The following is a 22,171-nucleotide window of genomic DNA, read 5'->3' as shown; positions in this document are numbered from 1 at the left end:
CATCGATTTTTGTTTTTATGCTAATATTAATATGATAATTGAAAACAGTTTTTTTTCTACCGGAGATAGCTAGAAAGATTCAGTTTTTGATGCTGATCATCTCCTCTACCAGAGAACGCCTTTATTGTGATTGAACTCTCCCTTGCGGTTGCCTCGATTAAGCTTGCTGTGGCGCAGGCTGACCATCGCCATGATTTCGCACCACCTTGAGAATCCAGTCCACGTGGCTCAGGACGTCCGTGAAAACGGCGGCAAAGGTACAATGCCGGTTCGTATAGCTGGCAATGCCGACTTGGACGAAACGCGTTTGATTTCCGATCGGAACCATTGCCCCCAGCGGACCGCCGCCGTCGCCGTTGCACATATTGTTTTTCATGTTGCCGGCGCAAAACTGATTACTCGCTAGGGGACGACTCGTAATATACTCGGTGCAGATCTCAGGACCCTGGCGGGGCATTCTCCTGGTCATCAGGTAATCGCTGTCGCCGCCCCATCCAGTGCCGACGAGGGAAGTAAGGTTATCGATATAGTTTCTCCATCTGGGATTCAAGACGATGCAAATGGGCTTTATGTTGTCTGGGCAGGGTAGGAATACAAATATATTCTATAAGCTTTAGTTCTCAAGATATAAGAAAACTCACTTTTGTAGACCACAGGGTTTATCATTCGTAGAATGGCAATATCGTTGGCTTGCGTTGCCGTATCATAGAGCGGATGCTTAAAGACAGCGTCTATATAGTGCTCCTCTCGGACAGTGCAGTAAGGACCCGCCGCAGTGTTATGACACTTGTCATCCTGGCTTCTTTGGTACTCTCCCAGACGAGCAACCCTGGAAGAAGTCACAAGAAATATAAAAAATGTATATATTTCTATAACAAAAGGGAAACTTACAGTTGTGTGTTGGGTAAAAAACAATGCGCTGCCGTTAGTACTAGTCCTGAAAAAGAGAATGAATTATATAGATTATTGGTAGAAACATTTACAAGGATCAATACGAACGGGGAGTGATCAGGGATCCGCCGCAAACGAACATATTGTCGGTCGAATGAAGAAATACCATCCAGGGACTAGAGGTCAATCCCGCAATGTTGCCGCGGATCACTTCGGAAGCAATTGGGGGAGCACGAATTCCGCATGCCGCGTCCAGGAGCTGCCCGGATCCTGGCTGAGGGCGAAGGAGAAGCAGGACCCACAACCAGGCGAGGAAAATACTTCCAATTGCAGTGGTATTCATCTTCCAAATGTCTGACAAACGACTGAGAGTCTGGTATTAATACCCACCTTATCAGTGCCTCGATGGGTCAAAATGTTAATGTTCATTTTATTGATTTCTCTTTTCTGGGAATTTCTGGGAATGAATTCATTAAAATTCAGACAATTTAATGCTAAATACTCGGTAGTTAATTTTAGCGATGATGCCATTTGAAATCCTGATGGAAGGTGCTCGAATTTCGCAGTCAGGATCAAAGAAATTGTGCGGATCCCGACTGAAGACGAAGGAGCACGAAAGGCAGGCAGGCGAGAAGCCTGTTTCCAGTGACAAAATATATTAATAAAATAGTGCCAAAAATACTGAAGGCCGCACTTCTGGGATCTAACCTAAGGTCAAGGTTTTAGTAGTAGGAATACATTATATTCTAGGTCTGATAAGCTAATAATCGTTCTAAAAAAATTGGAAAATTTATTAAATCTTTAATAACCTTAAGGCAGGAGGAGGAGGAGGAGGATATATACAAATACAATGGCAAATGTATAAAATCATTTTCTGTTGTACATTTGGACCATACGTTGGATCCACGGCGTATGGACAACAACGTCCGTGTACACCCCGACGCCGGAGCATTCCGAACTCCCGTAACTAACCACTCCTAACTGGACATATCGCGTCTGGTTGTTATGGGTCAAGCTCTGGCCGAGCGGTCCTCCGGAGTCGCCCTGACAGGTGTCGCCGTAGGGGCTGCCCGCACAAAATTGATCCTCCTGCAGGACCCTCGTGAAACGATCTTCGCAGCGCTCGGGTGCGTAGCGTTGTAAGGTTACCTCCTGGAGCGATCCACGGGTCCAGCTTCTTCCAGTTTCGCCCCAGCCTGTGGCGATGAAATGTTTGAGGTAAGGGAGATACGGCCTCTCCCAGGGATCCAAGATGATGCAAATTGATTTTATGTGCTCTGGAGAGGAGAAACAGTATTTAATTAACGATTTATTTGTTATGTCTGGGCATAAAATCCACCCTTGTACTCCACCGACTGCGACAAACGGAGCAGCGCAATGTCATTGGCTCCCGTTTTTAAGGAAAAATATCCGTGCGGTATATACATGTCAATGTCGTGCTCCTCCGATCTTGGAGAGCAACCGTGAACGGTGCAATCTCTCCTGGTCATATAATCATATTCGCCAAGGCGGGCCTTCCTGCTCAAATCAAACATATTAATACAAACAATATACAAACAATATATTAATAGTTAATTAGCTCACAATCCAGGCTGCAAGCAGTGGGCGGCAGTGAGGATGAAGCCTGTCGGGGAATATCAATTACAATAGGGTGGAAAATGGTACCATTTTGGAGGAATTAATTACGTGGATGAATGAGAGTGCCACCACAAACGAATCTGTTGAAAGTATGCAGATAGGCCATCCATGAATGGAAATTGATTTGTGCGTCTGTGCCGTTAAATATTCGAAATCCCATTGGATTGTCCCCAATGCCGCAATTTGGCTCCAAATATTCGGCAGAGATCGCGAGACAGAATACTCCAAAGACAAGAGCTACACCGGTAAAGCACGTCATCGCAACTACAGCTGTGTGAAGCAACTGAAGCCAATTTATTGAAATTATATTTCTTGATTCATTTGATCCGCTCCACAAATATTTCACAGACAACATGGCGAAAAAAAGAGATATCTCCGAGTAAACACTGATAAGACTATAATGCCATTAAGAGCCGTGATTTGTTGCTGGATATGCTCGAAATTCATCAGGAAGCCAAGGATCCGAAAACATTCTCATGGTTGAGTTGGTTACAGGATGATTATATAATTCGTTAGAAAAATATGAATACCTTAAATAAAATTATACTATGATTTGTGTGAAAAATATGATTTACGGAAAGAAGAACAGTAAAGTTGAGCCATTTCCTTGGAATTTATTTACATATATATAACATATTGAGAAGCAAATAAAATGATGATCCCATGGTCTTTATTATCTCGAATGCATTATAAGATTACTTTGAATTCAAAGAATATAGACAGAGGCAGGCATCTGTTATTACACACATTAACATATATATATGCATATATATAAGATTAGCATTATTATATCATTATTGGTTAAGGAGTATGTATATAAAAACAAATATACAAAAAATATATCTCGGGCTATCCGAAATCTCTCTCAATAAAATACTTATATGTTTTACATTTTGTATTTCCTTGTTCCAGAAACTCAAAATTAAAATATTATAAAACTTATAATAAATATGTCTTTTGTTATTAAAAAACCCTAACAAAAAGAGGCGTACTTAGCAATTTTTTGTAGGACTGTAGGTCGGGCTGACCCCAAGAACCCATCGATTCGAGACAGGCTGATAACTGATAATATATGGTATACATAGGAGAGTCGATTCTGGAATAACTTCAGTATTTACGCGCTGTTTCGATCGTAATGTTTCGCGTTTCAAGTGTTATAGCTTTGCTCGCCAGTCTGCTAGTAATTTTTCCGAGATCGGGTTGGGGATCAGGCGAGGTCCTTGAGCCCAACTGCGGAAAAAGGCGAAATGGGCATTTCCCACAAACATTAGGTCCTTGGACAGCACTGTTGCATGAGAACACACGCTTAGTCTGTATTGGAACCCTCATTCATAGAAGTGCGTATTAAATAATGTAGGTTTTTAAGGACTGATCACTAAATTACATATATGGCTTGTCTTTTAGGATTTATCTTGACAGCGGCGCACTGTATTAGGGAGGGTGAGAACCTGTGAGTAATTATTTTGTCAGCCGAAGTTGGATGTATAATAATGATTATTGCAGACAAGTTCGTCTTGGGGAATATGACCGTTTAAATAATGATGAGCGACCGGAGGATTATTTTGTGGATAAGGCCTTCAGACATCGTCGATACAACAAGGAGACCCTGGAGAATGACATTGGCCTGTTGCGGCTCGATAGGCCGGTGCAGTATAAAGGTAGAAACCTTTCGGAAGCTATTGGCGAGCCGCTTACCCTGACTGAGATCATTTTCCACAGATCACATTAAACCCATCTGCATAGTTGTGGACCCATCTCCAGATCACTTGTCGTGGATCGACAGCAGCATCCACGAGTTCACCGGAACCGCCTATGACAGGCCGGATCGAGAAAATTTCAAGGGCGGAAATTGGTACGCCATAAACATTACGCGCTTGCGCCAAAACGAATGCCAAGATGGCCGTACGGTTAAGGATAACCTTCAGTTTTGTGGATGGAACCAAAAGTCAAATAGCTCCTGTGATGGTCCCTCCGGTTCACCCTTGAGCCATGTCATGATGGACTCTATCTTTCAGTTCGGCATTGCCAGTCACAACGAGCTGGACTGCCTGAGCAAGCGCGTCTACACGAATGTGACGCACTTTTCCGAGTGGATCCTAAAATCGGTGTACTTCTATGGCGGTTCGGTGGATCAAAGACTACGCCAGCCTATTGTCTTTCCAACTGGTTCCACAATGAGGAACGAAAAACAACAACAACTCCAACGAGAAGATATATGAAAAACAAAAAATAAAATGCGAACACAAACTTTCAAAACTCTTTGAAATATATTATTTAATTTAATTTTAAATTATATTGCAACTTTAAATATTACCAAAATAAACCTACTCATATTTAACTGAATCATAGGAGGGGGGTGCGTTTCATAATATAAAAAAATCAGAAGAATTATGAGGATGAAAATGGCAGGGGTATATAATGTATCTATTACTCTACTATGCAGTAGGTCACAGATCAGTCTTAGGTTATGACTTCGGCTCAAAATACCAAATAAATTTATATAAAAGGAGAATAGGCTTTTATTCTTAGAATTCTAGAATATAATCACTGATAACAGCCATCCAAGTGCTTTTAAAATAAACAACTCTCCGCTATGGAGGTACCAGTATCTCAGGATGGCTTGGAGTGAAATGCGGTGTACCATTGCCGCAATCGTGGCAGTGTTTATTTTATTTATTTGCCCGCAACTCTCCGCTGAAGAAGAAGATGGATTCCAGCTTCTGGAAAGAGATTGCGGCTTAACTTTCAAAGATCGGATTGGGCCAAAGACTATCAACGGTTTCAATGCCAAGTTAGGAGCACATCCCTGGATGGCTTTCTTACACACGCCCACTCATTTCACCTGTGCAGGATCCCTAATCAATCACTGTATGTAGGAACTTAAGCAATTTTCCAATATTTATTTATCAATTAAATATTTATATATACATTCATTTCAGGGTTCGTCTTGACGGCAGCTCATTGTATTCATGACGACATTCAACTGTAAGTATGCAAATCAGGGAAAATGTGTATCTTACCTAAGATGATGATTATATAATATTTTAAAGAGCTAATGTAAATTGGTAGTTTACTAACTGAAAAGTATTATTACTATTTTGTAGAACGGTTAGACTGGGTGAGTACAACAGAGACCAAGCGGAAGACTGTCTGGAAAACTTGTGTATGGATCCCGCCGAGGAGTACGAAGTGAGCATGGCCTTCAGGCACAAATTTTATGATACTTATCAACACACCAACGATATTGGAATGCTGCGTCTTGATCGTCGGGTTACATACAAAGGTGAGTTCCCATTGAGAAGTTTAAATACAATTGTATCCCCATAATCATCTCCAACAGCCCACATCCAACCCATCTGTGTGTTTGTTGACTCAAAAATTAAGCCGCTGGTGGATAGGCTTACATGGTTCAATGCCACCGGCTGGGGCATAACCCATACAAATAAGACGGCTCGCGTTCTCCAGGAGCTCAGAATCAACCGGAGGCCATACGATAATTGTGAAAGGATGTTTGGCAAGCGGATGTCGTCCATGATAATTTGCTCCGGAAATGACGACAGCAATCTATGCAATGGCGACTCTGGCGGCCCTCAGGGCCGGGAAATGTCGTACGCCAATAGTCGGGTTTACGTTCAGCTGGGCATCGCCAGTTTCACCAACCGTGGCTGCAATAATGTCAGCATTCTCACCGACGTTCTGAGCCACGGTAATTGGATAAAGCGCGTTGTCCAAAGGTTCGGCATTCCAGAACCGGAAAGGACAGCAGAGAGGCAGCCCCTCGGAAGAAGACCCACTTTCTACCGTCCAATATAGTCAGATCTGGGCTATGGAAAGTTGTGTTTCTATATATGCATGTAGGTTGATAAACTTTTCAATTTAATTAAATAAATAACACTTCGATCAGTAATTTTTGTAGCTTTTCCGAAGGGATCCAAAGATGAAAAGTCCAACTTGAACAATGCATTTTTAAATTTTTCTTTTTTATTGTATTATAAATGTATATACTTTTCTGATATCTATACTTAGATATTTATATATTTGTACATAAACATGATACATATGTATGCTTGTTTTCCAGTGTATCTCTAACAATGGAAACGTTCTTTGGTTTGTGCATATGGTTTTTAGAACACAAATGGCTGAAAACCAAGCTAATGTAAAATCACTGTAATGTAAAAATGGTCGAATGTAAAATCAGCACTAAAACTGTGTTTAAAAAAAATGAATAAATATATTCCATCCAAAAATATATGATAATTCTTATTATATTTCTTGCCAATAAACTATACTCTGTTAGCATCTCAATATCAATCTTAATCATCAATAAAACATAGTTTTATGTTCATAAAACCAGTTAGCGCAAAAGAGTATCATTCACTTGTTTCAATAATAATAACAATATATAATTGTGGGGTTCTAAAGTGTGTCAGGGAAAGAAGAGATATATACATATATTCGTGACGGAGCTGAGAGTCATGTTATTTTACACGTGCTGATAATAAATAAATACTGTTTCAGTAAACAAACTCGCTCCCTTGACATTGCAACTCGTTTGCGGGGAGTACTCCTCACTTGCTAATCGATTTTCAACGGCCCCGAGAACCGCCTGATCCCATACCATATAGTATTAGTATTACCAGATGTGAGTTGACTCAACGCCACTGAGCGTATCAGCATAAAAAACAGATATATGATCAAGAACAAAGAGTGCTTAAATACGTTTTAGAGAGGTAGAAAGAAGGTATTCATTTTCTATATATTTACCTAACTAACATTTTAATGCCATAAATATTTATTGGTTGTTTTTTTTTAATATTTTCGATCTAAGATAAATAAAAATAAATATTCTAAGGGGGACCTATATCATTAATTTAGTATTAAATGTTAGATTGAAAACAAAGTAGACAGAAGAATATTTACATTGAATCGATACTATAAAAATGCTTAAATAAACAAAACCATAGTTAATTTCATATGCATTTGTTTCACTTTATTACAATAAAATATATTCTGGCATAATAACAAAAATTCACTGCACTTATTTAAATACTAATTTAGATGTGTCATTTCAGATACATCATTCTTTCGAGGCGATCCATTTGTCGGCATTTCTTAATTAATCCTCTTTGCGTGAAGAGAATGCGGCTTACGTTATTTTTGCAGTTAATTCGCGATATGTCGACGAACCGGCATTGCGTGCAAAACTGGTTTTTTTGGCGACGCAACACCGATCAAACTTGGCTGCAATGGACTAGACTTAGATCTAACTCTCTGGAGAGTATAGAACGAGGAGGAGGAGGAGGAGCACATAGCCATGCTGCATGGAATCCAAATCCAATGGAGATATCCATATTCCGATACTTGGAGGAGGAGGAGGAGGAGCACTTAGCTATGCTGCATGGCATGCCGGGGATGAATGTAATGGGAGCCGGAATCGTTGTCATCGCGGTAAATGGCGGTCATCAGGAGCAGCAGACTTCCGGCGATTAGCGCCCTGAGAGCGCCATTCAGGAATCCAAATCCAATGGAGATATCCATATTCCGATACTTGTTTATTTTCTTTTTTTTTTGTTATTATTATAAAAGCAATCTTTGCACGTCTGGCTGTGGAACAAGACTGAGCGCTCGCTGTGATAGCACCCGGAATTTATGGCAGTTCCCGACGACGTGTTTTCCCCAAGCAGGTGCTCGGATTGCGGGCTTGTCGCCAGATCGCCACAGTGGGGTAGTTTCCCAGTGTCTGGCCTGGTAAATGCCCCGCTGGCGTCATCCATGCACCACAGCACAGTTAACGATGCCACAAAAATATGGTTTCAATACTCGATGCTTGCCGAGATCGAGGTATATTGTTCTCGTGATCATTTGAGTAAAGATCAAGTCACTCACTGGGGTATTTTTATACCCAAGTATAATCATAATTTTAGTCAGAAGCTTGTTATTCAGTGAAGGAGTCATTTCCGACCCTATAAATCATATATATTAATGATCAGCATGAACAGCAGAACCGATCTAGCCATGTCTAAGGGAAAAATAAATTTTCCAAATTTTTTTCACAATTTTATAAGACGTTACATCGTTAAAATTGTCAAAAATATATCAAAAATTTTATTTTGTTAAATTTGAAGACTCAGTATGCTCAGTAGCCCAATAAAAACTAGCAAAGAAAAACTATCCGAATTGAAATTAATGCATTTTTGGCTTAGTTATGATATTTGAAAAACCCTAATTAAGCCAAAAAATTATAATATCGAAATATCTATTTAATATACAAAGAACACACATATTTTAAATGGAACACGTAGACCAAAAAGACAATGATTATTATTATTATTACATACTAAACATTTTATTATAAGTGTTTTATAAGATCTGTATTTATATAAAAGTAGTTACTTTTTTGTATGAGTATATAAAAATAAGATAAAAACATGCTAGTACCTTAATATTTATATCCATAAATGGCTGACTTTAAACTACTATTCCACTTAAAAATTACAATCCACATAAACCAAGTTTAACCAATTTCAGTGCCAACTCAAAATGGTATTTCGTCTACTATCATAAATAAAAAAAAAAGGAAACAATAAGTATATTGAGCTGTTTCTATGCAATATTTCGTATCCTATTTTACTGATTATATTTTTTTTAACGAACTGCCTGGTATATCCATTGTTGGGACACTCTTTTTTATATTATATATACATATATTTACTTCTGCTGCTCAAAACGAAGATCGTTGACTGACTCTCTGAGCCAGGCCGTAATGGAATTCAAACAATTCATTTTGGCATCGTCTACGTGAGGAGATTCCCAACATATTAATTCGAAGCTGCTGCGTATTTGTGTTAGATCATTGCTCTGGTATCGATGTCAGTTTAAACCTGATACAGACTGGACTCTAGAAAGCTAAGAGAAACACTTGAAGTCGGATTTTTGTTAAGAAAATATAGAAAAAACCTACCGGACATAGCGTCGAAACTTGGGACTGTGACAGAGTTGAGTGCAACAGCGCCATAGTTTTCTAGATACTTTTCCATATAGATGCGAGATGACATTTGGATTCAAGGCCCAGTGCAGGGGAAATTCCCGCTCGATGTTCTGCAAGTGCGGCATCCTTCGACGAAATCTCGTTTTGAACTGAACTGCCACCAGGAGGGTATCCTCAGGTAGTCCCTAAAACAGCTGCCTTCGTTTCCCGCCAAGGGATACCTCATGGCAGAAAACAAAGAGGGATCAGTTCTGGATACTCTTACCTACGATTCGCAATCAGGATCACAAAAAGGAAATAACTCATTGGAAAAGAAAGCATTGAGAAAAAAATATGTATACTACACAACCCTCTGTGGAATTACTTTCTATAAAACTATTAATTTATTTCCTCATTTGCAAAGTGAACCCGATGGTGAAATGACTTTTCTGCGGTTTCTGTTCCTGGCACTGTGCTTGATTGTGGTTTTGGAGTTAAAACTGGCGAGTCCCCATCTCTACCCTACTACTTCTTAGCATTTGGAACACAGATATAGATTTAGAATTACATTTTAGTATGTATTTCGTTAAGGATTTCATTAATATAGACATAAAGAAATACTTGATTGCTTTACTTAGGCTACATGAATAATTTACAAGTTTGTTTAGGATTATATATATCGACGTCAGATCGTCTGTGTCTCCACGCTAATGGCCTCCACCAATTGACTGATTCGCTGGGCCCTCGTCAATTTCCAGGAAACACATGACAGAGCAGTAATAAAGAAGCCAATCGCTGTGGAAAGTAACTTTAGCTTAAGAATTATATTTATATTTTACCCTTTCATCCTCACCTATCAAAAGAATAGCCTCAGAGGTTTCGTCCTGCCAGGCCTTAGAGACTACACAGAGTAGTATAAAGCCGCTGAGCAGGCAAAAGGATCCTACGACTACGGCAAGAGTTATAAGGATAATCACAGGATCATTCAAAGGTCCATAATCGAAGAGAGTCCGGCAGAGGGAGGGCTTTCGAGGCAGGTAGGTGCCACTAATGAGGTATAGTTGGTTTAATTAATATTAAATTGTTGGATTTACTCAGTTTTCTGTTAATTTGTACTATAAATTCGTGTTGTAGAGTACACGAAATATATAATTTTCACTTTTTTTAATTTTTAATTTGGCAACACTACGAACCAGGCTTGCGAGTAAGTGGGAAGAATGGGAACGGCTCTGCACTCCATGGCGCTTCTCGATATACTGAACTGGATACTCCAGACTCCAGTCCCTTTAGACTCCCGAGACTTTTCAGACTCCCCAAACTCCCGTCTCCCTTATTTTTATTTTTTTTTTGGGTGGCTGGCGGTCCTACTTCTCCACATTCTATATTTAGCAAGGAGACGGCTGCCAATCGCAGACGCGTGACTGGAAATGGAGGCTCTATCGGGGCACTATCTTCTATTTATAGCTGCTACGCCTAGGAAGTGGTTCGATCTAACGGAACTAAACAGAACAGATGCATCTCAGCTGGGCTTCCCACAGCCACAATGCATCTATTTTGGTCTTTATTTCCTGCGCCCGGGAATGGGGCATTCCTGTGCAGAGTTCAATGCACCCAGACAATAAAAGGAGTTGCGATTCTTAGGAAAATTTGAAGTCGGAATTGGAAACGGAATCAAAAGGAAACTCCGGGTACCTTGTAATGCAATAAATCAACTTCATTACTGACTTGGCTCGGCTTGGCTGGCGAACAAGTGCGAATCATTAACTCGATGTCTCGAAGTTCACGTTTCGCATGTGCCAAGGTAGCGTTGACAACCGACACGCGCACTCCCTCTAACGCTTCCCCTACTCCACAATTTCCACATATTTCCTCCAGAGTTTCCCCGCAGTTTCCTCGCAGATTTCCCCATCGCCGACGTAGTTATAGAAATATACTTGGCTGCTGCATTCAAGCGTGGCGTAAATTATGCAAAATAACGACGTCAAAGTTTCAATATAATGAAGCCAAACTGATGCCAGGATGCCGGGGAAGATGGGGGAGATGGATGGGAGAAATAATATATATAGTCTGAAATTTCATCCCTAATTCTAAGCCAAATGAGTATCTTAAAGGAACTCCAAATCAAAGACGAAGAAAACTCATACCAAGGAAATTTCCATTAAATAAAATTATATATTCCCCTGTATGTTGTATTTGCACAAGTCTATGTTTACTTCATGGCCTTAATTTTTCTGTAATTATTATTTGCACAATATACAATTTTTAAACATAAATTGCTTAACTCTCCAGAAGTTTCTCCAGTTACTTATTCTACAATTAGTGTAGATTTGATTATCTTTAATTCCTTTTATAAATATTTTATATGTGCAACCTAAATTAAGTAAAGTCTCTCTTATTTTCCTTAAAGTTTTTTTTTAAACTTATTCTAACTAACCTTTATTGAATCTTGAATTTTTATTAAATGGAAATGTCACCTTTTGCCAGTTTCTTTACCACCCTTAAATCTTTCAAAGACTTTTCTGACCTTCCCTTATCGTTTTACCGAACTGCCACTCAATCACTGCCCCCGAAACCCTTGAAGACATAAAAATCAAATCGAAGGCATCGCCATAAACAATTATGAACTTTGTTGCACATTGTTGTCCACACATGGCCACACGGTTTCGGGATGCCTGCTTCTGTTCCTGCTCCTGTTCCCGGTCCGGGTCCTGGTCCTGGTCCTGGTCCTTGTCGTCGCCCTGGTTACATTGTAAAACGTTTTATTGTCGCCGCCAGCTGGCGACGATTTGTTGGCAGCGGCTCACCTCCATCAACCGCCCTCCGTCACCCACCCAAAACCACCCCAACCGCCCACTGTAACCAACAGCCAGAGATGAAAATATGTCCTTTTTGGTCCTATTTTCCTAAACGAGGAAACGAGGGGAATATAGGGGATAATATTTACAATTTGGTAAATATATTACCTTTATTTAAATATTTATTTTACTAGAAAGGAAACTAACTTTGGGAAGACACTTTGCTAATTTAATTATTGTAACGAATTAGAAATCATAATCATAATGAATCATATTTATCGACATTTTTATATGACAATTTTTTCAACAAAATCAAATCTTTAAAAACTCATAGCTTAGCCAAAAAATAAGAAATTTTAAATCGGAAAGCGTTTTTGTGTTAGATTTTATTAGATTAATAAATCTACATACTCAATTTAAATTTTAAAACAATTGAAATTTTTGCCAATTTTAAAAATTTTTACTTGTTTTTTTTTTGTTTAAAATATTGAACAAATTTCGACAAAAAATTTTTGGTCCCAAAGATTATTAATCGATTCAGTTTTTGATGCTGATCAAGAATATATATGATTTATGGGGTCGGAAATGATTTCTTCGAACGTGACAAGCTTCTGACTGATATTATAATACCCTGCAAGGGTATAAGTTTATTTACCATTTTTCTTAATTTACAATATATTCAAGGAAAGAATTGTTATTCACAATCAGATTTTAAATAAAAATTAAATGTTTTTACAGCGAAATGGTTATAACAAACTAGGGATGGCGAAACCCCACCTTATATTTTTCCAGAGATGATTAATTTAGAAGACCCTAACAAAGTATATATACTTGAAAATTACTGGTGATTGTGAACATTTTAGTTAAGCTTAATACATTTTTTGTTTGCTTTTATTTCGGTCATCACTGAAACCCTCCGAACCCATTCCAGAAAATGTTAGAACCTAAGGTGCGAGCCGGCGGCACGACGACAACTGTTATGCTTATCGGATGCTTTCTGAATAAGAATGCGAACGCGGATGTGGATGAGGATGTGGATGCGGATGCGGATGGGAATGATGATGAGGATGCTGAGGACCGAGGACAGACGACGGACGACGGATTGTAGAGTGCAAAGTGCGGAGTAGCTGCGGCAAATTGCTGCTGATTGTCAGGTTCAGGCGTCGTTGCGTAAATAACTGAAGGCGGACCGAGGTGCCAACTGCCTTTGAGCCGGGGTCGAAAAGTTTTTGGCAAGCGCATTATATGGGGATGGCCAAACTTCGGACCGATTAACTTGTGAGTGGCCGGGGGTCCTGGCAGGTCCTGGGAGGTCCTGGGAGGTCCTGGGTGGGGAAATCTTATCGCCGCACAAGAACTCGTTTCGTTTTAGTGCCGCAATCAGCGCTGCTCACTTGCAATGGCCGTGGCAGGACAAATATTTTACTTTTACTCTTTCGCTTCCAGTTTTTTCTACTCCATCGTCCTTTTTACTTTTTTGTTTTTTTTTTTGTGTTCAGTCCTCATTTTGCCGGCTCCTTTTCTGACTTTGGCTTTCCTACAAAGTAGATCTCTCTAATGCGCTGCGAAAGTGTGCCAAAGACGCTGACAGCGAAATCAAACAGAAGGATATATATATATATATGTATGAGGAGCAGGCGGAGCGAAAGGACTAAGAGAAGGTCCGAGAAAAGGATGCACAAAGTTAAAATTAAATTAGCGTTTTTTCAAGCTTCACAGGGTAGATGGGATATGGCAGGTCCTTGGTTATTCCGGACCAAAGAATTAGGTCCAAGGGCACGAGGTTCGGAGATGGTAAGAGTACAGGGTATCTCTGAGTCGAATTCGCCTCTATTCTGGCATCTGGCTAACAAGGTATTCGCATCCTGGTGGCGCTGGTCTGTCACTGGCTGCTACTTAGCCAAATTAAAATTGCAGAGCACTCTTTTATACCCTAACAGAGGTTCTGGTTAAATAGGCTTTAAGTAGGGAGTAGCAGAGTAGTATTTCTCATAGATATATTTATAATGAAATATAGCATAAGAGTTGAAGGGAAATAGACAGAATTTTAGGGGTATATATCTCATTGGGGAATAACAAGATATCTTGACAGAATTTAAGGGAATATTTAATGAGAATCCTGCATATCAAAATATAAAACATTATCACTATTACCCTTTAAAAAATACTTCCCAAGAGCATTCCCTGTTCGATGGACAGGAAGCAACTAGTTTCCTTCTTCCGCCTCGTTTTTAGTGTCCTTTTAGCATTTCGCATTTATGCTTGTTTAAGCAAACGCCGTGTTATCGCCGGGGATCCGGATCCGGATTCGTGTCCGTGTCCGTGTCCGTGTCCGAGTCCGAGTCCAGTCGAAAGGATAATGCGCGTAATTGTTGTCCGTGCGCTGAAGGAGGAGGCATCGCCGCCGCTCTATTTGCATGGAACGCATTAAAAGTCGCTGCCTCAGCGCCGTGGCAATTCAATTTAAGCGAGTGGCATAAGCGCAATCTGGCAAACTAGGGATTATCGCTAATGCGGCACGTAACCAGGCGTATCCTGGCACATCCTACTGTGCACGCTGCATGTATGTGCGTCCACTTTGGATAACTCCATCAGCGCTCAATCGCTCAATTGTTCGACCAACTCGTGTGACTTTCGCTCTCTGCGGCATACACTCGACACTCGACACACATTCACATATCCGTTCATCCGCACATCCGCACTTCCGCACATCCGCATGGCGGTGAGGGCAAACAGCAAAGCCGCTTCGAGTGGAGTCAGTTCGGGTCGAGGGCCCATTAACCGGGATCGATGGATTGGCATATGGTCACGGTGGCTCCAAGTGTGCCTCAGCCAGGCTGAAGAGTCGTTGGAGCTGGGATCACATGAAGCTCTGTGTGTGTGTTTGCCAGAATGGCGATTTACCCAACACTTGGACGGGGTTTGCGTTGCATTCGGGTTATAATAGAAATAAGCAGGTTGTGATATTGTAGATACATTTTAGGTTTAGTTTTATACTTCTGTTTAGGAACTGTAGCTTAATCTTTACTTCTCCATTACCCATTTGAATATTTATATATAGCTTCACTCAGCTTAAACCCATTTTATGTTGAGTGCAGACTAGAGCTCTGGTTGCAGCTTAAGCTCTTCCATTATAAAACGTCCTTTTGTTTGCTCAAAAGTTAAAGCCAGGAACCAGAGTCGCTCCGCTTCACTACACTTTACCCGAGTTTGGCTGCGAAATTGGCATATAAGTGGCTGGAGCGACTAACAGGGAATATCAAAAATATTGCCATAAAATATGCCAAGACAAGCGCCGCAGCCACATCAGCATCTACATACCCATACCCATACCCATACCCATACCCATTTCCAACCAGAACCACAAGCAGTGCAGATGCGGATGCGGATGCAGAGATACGGGATGGATGGGATACGGGTAGGGGGACCACCCACCACTAACGTCTTGACAGCCAGCGATTGACATGAGGGGAGCCGAGGTTGAGACGGGGACAAGGTAATGAAAAATATTTCCATATTGCAAATAAAGTCAGCTTGCCAACGTGGCAACCCTAAAACCTATTTCTTAACCCCTGTCGACAGAAGGCAGGATAAGGATAAGGATGGTGGGGAAGGATGGTGGGAAAGGATGTGTGTGTGTATGCTGGGAGGAGGCAGCCTCCACCTGGCTTTTGTTTTGGCAGCCTGGCATATTTCAATTTGGAACTCGAGACCGGGCCTCCGAAGTTTATGCAAATTCATTTCAAGTTGCCCAAACCGACGCAACAGCAACAGCAACAGCATTATCAGGAGGACATCCGACCTGCGAACTACGACCTGCTGCTGGCTCCTTTCCCCCGTCGAGTTTCGAGGATGCTGATGATGCCGATGATGGAGATGTTGCACTTGTACGCTTACGTACTGTATATCCTTGTTGACCTGCTGCCTGGCACTTTGCCAGGACGTGGTTGTTGTCCGCAAGTGTCGGCATTTGTATTATTACAATTATTACGTTGATGTGCACAGCTTCAGCATCAGCTTCGCTTTTGTGTGTGTTTGGATGTGTGTTTGCCTGGCTGGCCTGTTTGCGGTCGTAGAGTCAGTTTCTGCACTCGAGGACTCACTCAGTGCCATGAAGCTCCGGCTATGTGGCGTATACGCAATTAACAGTATTGGTCAATATTATGCCAAGTTACGCGCAATTTCGCGGTCGCAGCCCTCATTAGCTTTGTGCAGGCTACAATGCCAGCAAATATGTGCATATTACCCCACACATAAACCTGCATAAGCCTGACTTACTCCTTTTTTTTTTAATTAAGTTTGGAGTTGGCAAAGTTTCGCCTTGGACGGAACAATGGCCGGCCACTTGAGACTTGTTTTCTTTGTTGGCAGCCACCACCAACCGACAGCAGTGCATAACTTGATTAAATCCCACTCTCCCACAGCCCATAAACCACGCTCGTTTAATTTCAATCCAAAGTCTAAGCAGCAACAAGAGCCAATTCAATAAAAATTAAAAAGGAAACCTCCGGAAGGCAGCGCAACGAAAGGGATGAAGCAATCACAGGAAAGCGGCAAATAAACTTGAAGAAAATTAAAAGTGGCAGCCAAGAGAGAAGCAGACGAAGCAAACTGAAGTTCCCATCCAACTTTGATGGGGGCAGGACTCGGCTGGATACTGGGTACAGGATACTGGGGATTCCAGGAGGAGGTAATGGAGGCCCGGAAACGTATCGACTTAATTGAACAAATCGCAGTAAACGAGCCGTAAATTTTTAATATGTTTCGGTTTGCGTAAATAAAAGCTGACGCAAACTTCCATGGTCCTTGGACTAAGAAAGGACCGCAATCGAAGGCAGGTTCTTCGTAATCGATTCTGGCTTTTTGGGGTAGGAGGCTGGTCAAATTAATAAATCAAATAAACGCAGAGCGAAGCAGTAGGTAAGCTCATTCAATTAGCAACCGACTCCAGTCCAGATCCACTTAATTACTTCTGACGTTGGCTGACTGATTAAAACACAGAGTTACCAGGACTCGGATCCGGATCCGGATGCGGCGACTCCTGGGCCGACTTTAAGCTTTGACATTTCGGCATTGGCATTGGCCCTGGGGGTCAGGAACAATATTTTCTTTGCCCAGTCTAGCGCAAGTCGATGTGTCTGGGCTGCTCCAGCTCCAGCTGCTTTATTTGCCTTCGCTTTTCCTCTGCTCCGTTTCCTTTTTTTTCTGCCTTTTTATGCAGGAACTCAAGTGTTAATCCAGACATCCGGCTGTTTGGACTTTGTTTTTGTTTCTAGCTGGCTCTCTTGTTTCTTCTCCTCCTTGGACAGAGAGGCTTTTCTCACAGTATCAGGACGTGATCTAGCATTGATCAAGGCGCAGTGATATATCAAAGCCAAAGCAACGCAGAGTCACACATGTGGCAAGGCGGAAAGCGGAAACGGAAACGGAACTGTAACCGAAGCGTGAAAAATGCTCGCTGTGACTGCGATTGCTACTACGACTGCGACTGCGGGTGGAATTGTCATTGTAATAGTAATTTATTGTTGGCAAAACTTTGCCAGCTACTCGCACATGTCGTCGCCAGCGAAAGGAGCATGGAGGAGCCTTCGGCCGAGATGGAGAAAAATGGCTGTGGGACAGCGTTTGACACTTGACATATGCGAGTCGTTTGACATACAAGCAAATTACATGGAACTATTTGTCTTCCCGGCTAAATCGCATAAGCTGCGAGTGGAATCTGAAATGCGGCCACATAGCTGAATCTGAGCAAAAAAAAAGGAAACACTAAGTATGTTACAAGCGGCGTATGAGCAATGTTTGATAAGGGTTTCATAGTGTCAAGGTTTTATATTTTAAATAAAGGTTTTATATTTCAAATATATCTTAATTATCTTTGGGATTGATAGGGAGTTGAACTATCAGAAATGATGTGATTCCAGTTGCAAGGGTTAAAAGTTATAAATGAAATGAACTGAAATTCCAAACTTCAAGAGTAAATTTTGACCTTATTAAAGATATTTCTTTCATTATCGACTATAGTTTTCAATAAGTATTTCCCCAACCTTTATATATATTAAATTTATCCCATAGATATATCCTGCCACTCTACATAACCAATTTATAATTAACCATCATCGTCAGCAACACGGGGCGTATGAGCGATGCGATGCATTGCTTTTTGGGCCCGGTCCAAGCAAAGTCATTCAAAATGTCCAGCATATTGGCCGGCGTAACTTTTCCCCCATTGTTTGGTCGTTGGGTTTGTTGTTGTTGTTGTTGTTGTTACACTGCATTTTGCATTAAGTAAAATGTTTTAATTAAAATGGGAAAACTTTTCCAATTAAGGGTGGACCGCATAAAAATTATCAATGCAAGAGCTGTTGAGCATGTTACCCTAAATGGGCTTATGGTGTGAATATTCAGTGCCTGTGACTGCGACAGTGACTGCGACTGCGACTGCGACTGGCTCCTGTCACCGTCAAGTGTTCCCGTCGGCGCGGCAAATGAAGGCAAATTAATTAGCTGCAAAAAGCGGCTAGAGTGTTGGCGAAAAACTTTCATAAACTCGGTAAGCTTGCTAATTGCGTCTGTGAGCGTGTTTAACTTTCGAAAACTGTAACTTAAACGAGGCTAATTAGTTGAGGAACCAGCGCAAGTCTCTTTAAACTTCTCTAGAGAATGAGAGAGCAAAGCCCGGTAGAGTTGCATCAATAAAAATAATAATAATAATAATAATCATCGTCAAGAAAAGCACAGTTTGCCGGTGAAATATGTGTGTTGCGGAATGCATTCATAGCTGGCCGGAAAAAGGTCCTTCCTGCTGCGCTTTTCACCATCGTCATCGTCATCGCCATCGCCATCGCTCACCTGGCCCAGAGATTAAGTTTATGTGGCGCCGTGTCGTTCATGTGATTAAGTCTCGGCCGCACTGCAAATTGCTGGAGGAAGCCGTGCGCTTTCATTGCAATTAAGCCGCAACTGCCACATAATGATAAAAGGAGAGGCCCCGACATATATATATAAATATATATATATATAAAGGACCCTACCCGGCTCGGTGTGTGTGCGCCGGACTGCATTTTTAAGCCGGCCCCAAACGAATCCACTCATTCACCAGTTATGGCCAAGACTGCAGCCGGCTTACGCTCCCGGCTTTATTTTCTTTACATTTTTCTCTCTCTTTTTTTTTTTTTGTTGCATGTGGCGCAAGGACACTCGGCGCCACCTAACTGGGTTACATTCCCTCCACTCGCTTCATAAAAATTAAAGCCTTAAATGTCCTGGACTTGGACTCAATTGTCAGTGTGCCGGCAACTTTTGATTGCTTGGCCATGTGTGTGCCAGCCAACTTTTAATAAGCTGTCAGGTTCTGGCCAAGAAATTGCGAATTCCCACGCACCTGGGCCTCACCTCTTGACACGGCCCCAAAAGGCAATAATTAGCACAGCTGCCTGCTGCCGGTCATTTGCGGATTTGTGAAGTGCAGAAGGATCCTGGTCAAGAGCAGAGTCATCCTGCAATGCAGTTATATTATATATATATATATATACATATATGTATATAGTATATGGATGTGCACTTATGTTGGGTGAAATCTGCGCTTGTGTTTCAAGATTTCGCTGGCCATTTATCAGGCAAGAATGCGCTGAAAGTTTCCCTCATTCTGTACGTATTATTTTCCTCTTGGCCGTTGGTGAATTCCTTTTATGTGTTTTTTTTTTGTTTTTGGGGTAAAACGCTAACGGGTTTTAACGGATTTGGCCCCGGCCCGGAAGCAAGGCATTGCACAATTTTAGAGAGAAAGAGAGATGCCTTTTCGGTTCGCCTTGGTGGCAGCGGCAGCGGCAACGTGCAGATTTATTGCATTCAACTTTCGTGTGACTTTCACAACAAACTTTTATGTCTTGAAACTTTTCAAGTTTACTTAAGCAACAAAAGTTTGTCCTCTCTCTCCCTTCTAGCCCCATTCAGATTTTTCTCATTCTCGTCGAATTTATTGCCAAAAATACAAGCGGCTGGCTGCAGACTAGAGCCAGAAATGAAGTGTTGGTAATATGCCATGAATTATGCGCATTAAATTTCGAGTATGTGTGTGTGTGTGATTCCCGCTAATGAGCGCGATGATGCGTGCCGAGGGGGGGCGAGCGGGATCCTCTCTGTCTGCATCCGCAGGAAACGGAAATGGGCTCCTGCCGCGCTCTCAATTGTCGCCATAAATCATTCAATTGGCAACCCAAAGAGAGGTATCGATTTCCGGCATCCAGCGCGTGCATAACTCGCCAAGCTCGCATTAGAATTATTAAAATTCCTGCTGTGGTTTCCCTTTTTCCACATGCCACATGCCACACACACCGCATACACACTATACCCTGCATAGGTATGGCTTTCACTTGGCTGACTGTGCCATTTGGCAAATTAAAAATATTGCCACAGGGAGCGGAAAGGGGAGCTCTCTCTATGGCTCTGGATAAAAAAAAGAGCAGAGAGATGGAGAAATAATAAAAACGTAACCAGAATGGAAGTGGCAGCCGCAACAGTGGCAACAAAAATGAGCAAACATAGCATATTTATGCCAAACAAAATCAATATCGAAAGTGGCACACGAAAAACTGAGGCACCCGGGTTTTTGAAGGGGGGAGAGACAGACATTTGAAATATTAGCCAGACCTAAATGTACTGACGGTGCTTTCAACTGGAGTTTGCAGCTTAAAGTTGAGTAAAAATTGAACACTTTATGAAGAGTATCAAGAGTTTTTTTTTATTAAATCTAGAGAAAAAGGGGAATTTCAATACATTTTGCTGCCCAAAGCAAAGCATTTTTTTTAACAAAAAAGCTTACAGAACTAGGTCAATCCTGTATTTATACAGCACTAAAGCTGTTCAATATTTGAAATATAAATTTGTTTCACAAATTTCCCAAGATTTTATTCAATCTAAAATGTGTAGAAATGGGATTAAACGTAAAATGTGTAGAAACTGAAACCAATTACTAAACAATTTCATTTTAATCTACATAGAGTGCAAAGGCTTATCAAATATATATTTCGCATTAATTATCTTTCTGTATTTGTAGATTTCATTATTTTTACATTGAAATTATATTTTCCGTTTTATTAAATGAACTCTAATCAGTAACCCAACAACCTAATCATGCGCTCTATCACTCTCCAGTTATCAGCATCAGTTTGCACTTGATAATTTCACGCTAAAACCAATTAAATTAAAATGCCGACAAGTTACAAATTATTTAGAATAAATTGACTTTGCCCTGTTTTGGCCCCATTGGCGATCAATCAGGCGACTCAATAGCAAAATGCCATTGCATTGAAGGCTGTCTGCCAAGTAACTGCAAAGCCATTTAAGTGCAGGAAATTGAATTTTGAAATGCTCACGTCGAGCTGAGGCTGAAGAGCTGAAACGGATGATACGAATCTGCGGCAACAACTTGTTGTGGGAGCCGGCAGCGTCTGTTCAGTGGCTCGGTCCCTTTCAATTAGGAACTGAAACTGTCATGGCAGCACCGCTCTCTCGACAATTTCCCGTTCGCCGGTGCTGAGCGGAAATTATGGCACGCCCATTTTAATCATTCGCCATTTCCGGTCCACAAATATACCGTCGAATGTGTCAAACGACGATGTCTGCAAAATCTCAGCTGGCAAAGTTTCCATGGACAATTTTGGGCTTCTTACTTGGCCAAAAGTGCAGGCCAGGATAGCGCTAATTGCACTTCTTCACCAGGTTAAGGTGGCTGAAAAGCAGGTTATAGCATATATACTATATATACTATAAATATGGGGGAAACTAGAGGGGGGAGCCGACAAATTCCGTGGGCCCAGAAACCACGCAAAATTTATGGTTTCAATTAAAAGTTTCACCATTTCCGTTCATTTGCGGCACA

The 22,171-nt window shown here is 41.2% G+C and overlaps 6 protein-coding genes across 6 annotated transcripts; 2 read left to right on the top strand and 4 right to left on the bottom strand.

Moving 5' to 3' along the window:
* Positions 1–83: 83 nt before the first annotated feature.
* LOC110178390 (transmembrane protease serine 9-like) lies at positions 84–3,670 on the bottom strand. Its single transcript, XM_086827369.1, has 8 exons — positions 2,578–3,670; positions 2,476–2,515; positions 2,231–2,409; positions 1,765–2,168; positions 1,000–1,264; positions 892–937; positions 642–829; positions 84–576 (listed from the first exon to the last, which is right to left on the bottom strand). The coding sequence occupies exons 1-8, from the start codon at positions 2,882–2,884 to the stop codon at positions 158–160; spliced, it is 1,848 nt and encodes a 615-aa protein (XP_086683495.1). The 5' UTR covers positions 2,885–3,670; the 3' UTR covers positions 84–157.
* LOC110178252 (chymotrypsin-like protease CTRL-1) lies at positions 3,626–4,872 on the top strand. The gene is made up of 4 exons (XM_020945303.2): positions 3,626–3,866; positions 3,934–3,979; positions 4,033–4,187; positions 4,249–4,872. Exons 1-4 carry the CDS (start codon positions 3,665–3,667, stop codon positions 4,746–4,748), a joined length of 903 nt encoding a protein of 300 aa, XP_020800962.2. The 5' UTR covers positions 3,626–3,664; the 3' UTR covers positions 4,749–4,872.
* Positions 4,873–5,139: 267 nt separating this feature from the next.
* Positions 5,140–6,431, top strand: LOC110178389 (serine protease grass). The gene is made up of 4 exons (XM_020945526.2): positions 5,140–5,397; positions 5,469–5,514; positions 5,634–5,812; positions 5,870–6,431. The coding sequence occupies exons 1-4, from the start codon at positions 5,145–5,147 to the stop codon at positions 6,340–6,342; spliced, it is 951 nt and encodes a 316-aa protein (XP_020801185.2). The 5' UTR covers positions 5,140–5,144; the 3' UTR covers positions 6,343–6,431.
* Positions 6,432–7,493: 1,062 nt separating this feature from the next.
* LOC110178254 (uncharacterized) lies at positions 7,494–8,067 on the bottom strand. Its single transcript, XM_020945308.2, has one exon. It carries the CDS (start codon positions 8,065–8,067, stop codon positions 7,915–7,917), a length of 153 nt encoding a protein of 50 aa, XP_020800967.2. The 3' UTR covers positions 7,494–7,914.
* A 779-nt stretch (positions 8,068–8,846) lies between these two features.
* Positions 8,847–9,642, bottom strand: LOC147644483 (uncharacterized). The gene has a single exon (XM_086826817.1). The coding sequence runs from the start codon at positions 9,640–9,642 to the stop codon at positions 9,487–9,489; it is 156 nt and encodes a 51-aa protein (XP_086682943.1). The 3' UTR covers positions 8,847–9,486.
* A 447-nt stretch (positions 9,643–10,089) lies between these two features.
* On the bottom strand, positions 10,090–10,820 carry LOC110178255 (uncharacterized). The gene is made up of 3 exons (XM_020945309.2): positions 10,690–10,820; positions 10,350–10,543; positions 10,090–10,291 (listed from the first exon to the last, which is right to left on the bottom strand). Exons 1-3 carry the CDS (start codon positions 10,734–10,736, stop codon positions 10,182–10,184), a joined length of 351 nt encoding a protein of 116 aa, XP_020800968.1. The 5' UTR covers positions 10,737–10,820; the 3' UTR covers positions 10,090–10,181.
* Positions 10,821–22,171: the final 11,351 nt, after the last annotated feature.

The sequence above is a fragment of the Drosophila serrata genome, unplaced genomic scaffold, assembly GCF_035046125.1.
Source record: "Drosophila serrata isolate PLE 108 unplaced genomic scaffold, ASM3504612v1 contig_165, whole genome shotgun sequence".
Taxonomy (NCBI): Eukaryota; Metazoa; Arthropoda; class Insecta; order Diptera; family Drosophilidae; genus Drosophila; species Drosophila serrata.
Note: the sequence above shows the minus strand (reverse complement) of the source record. Positions and strands in the feature narration are given on the sequence as shown.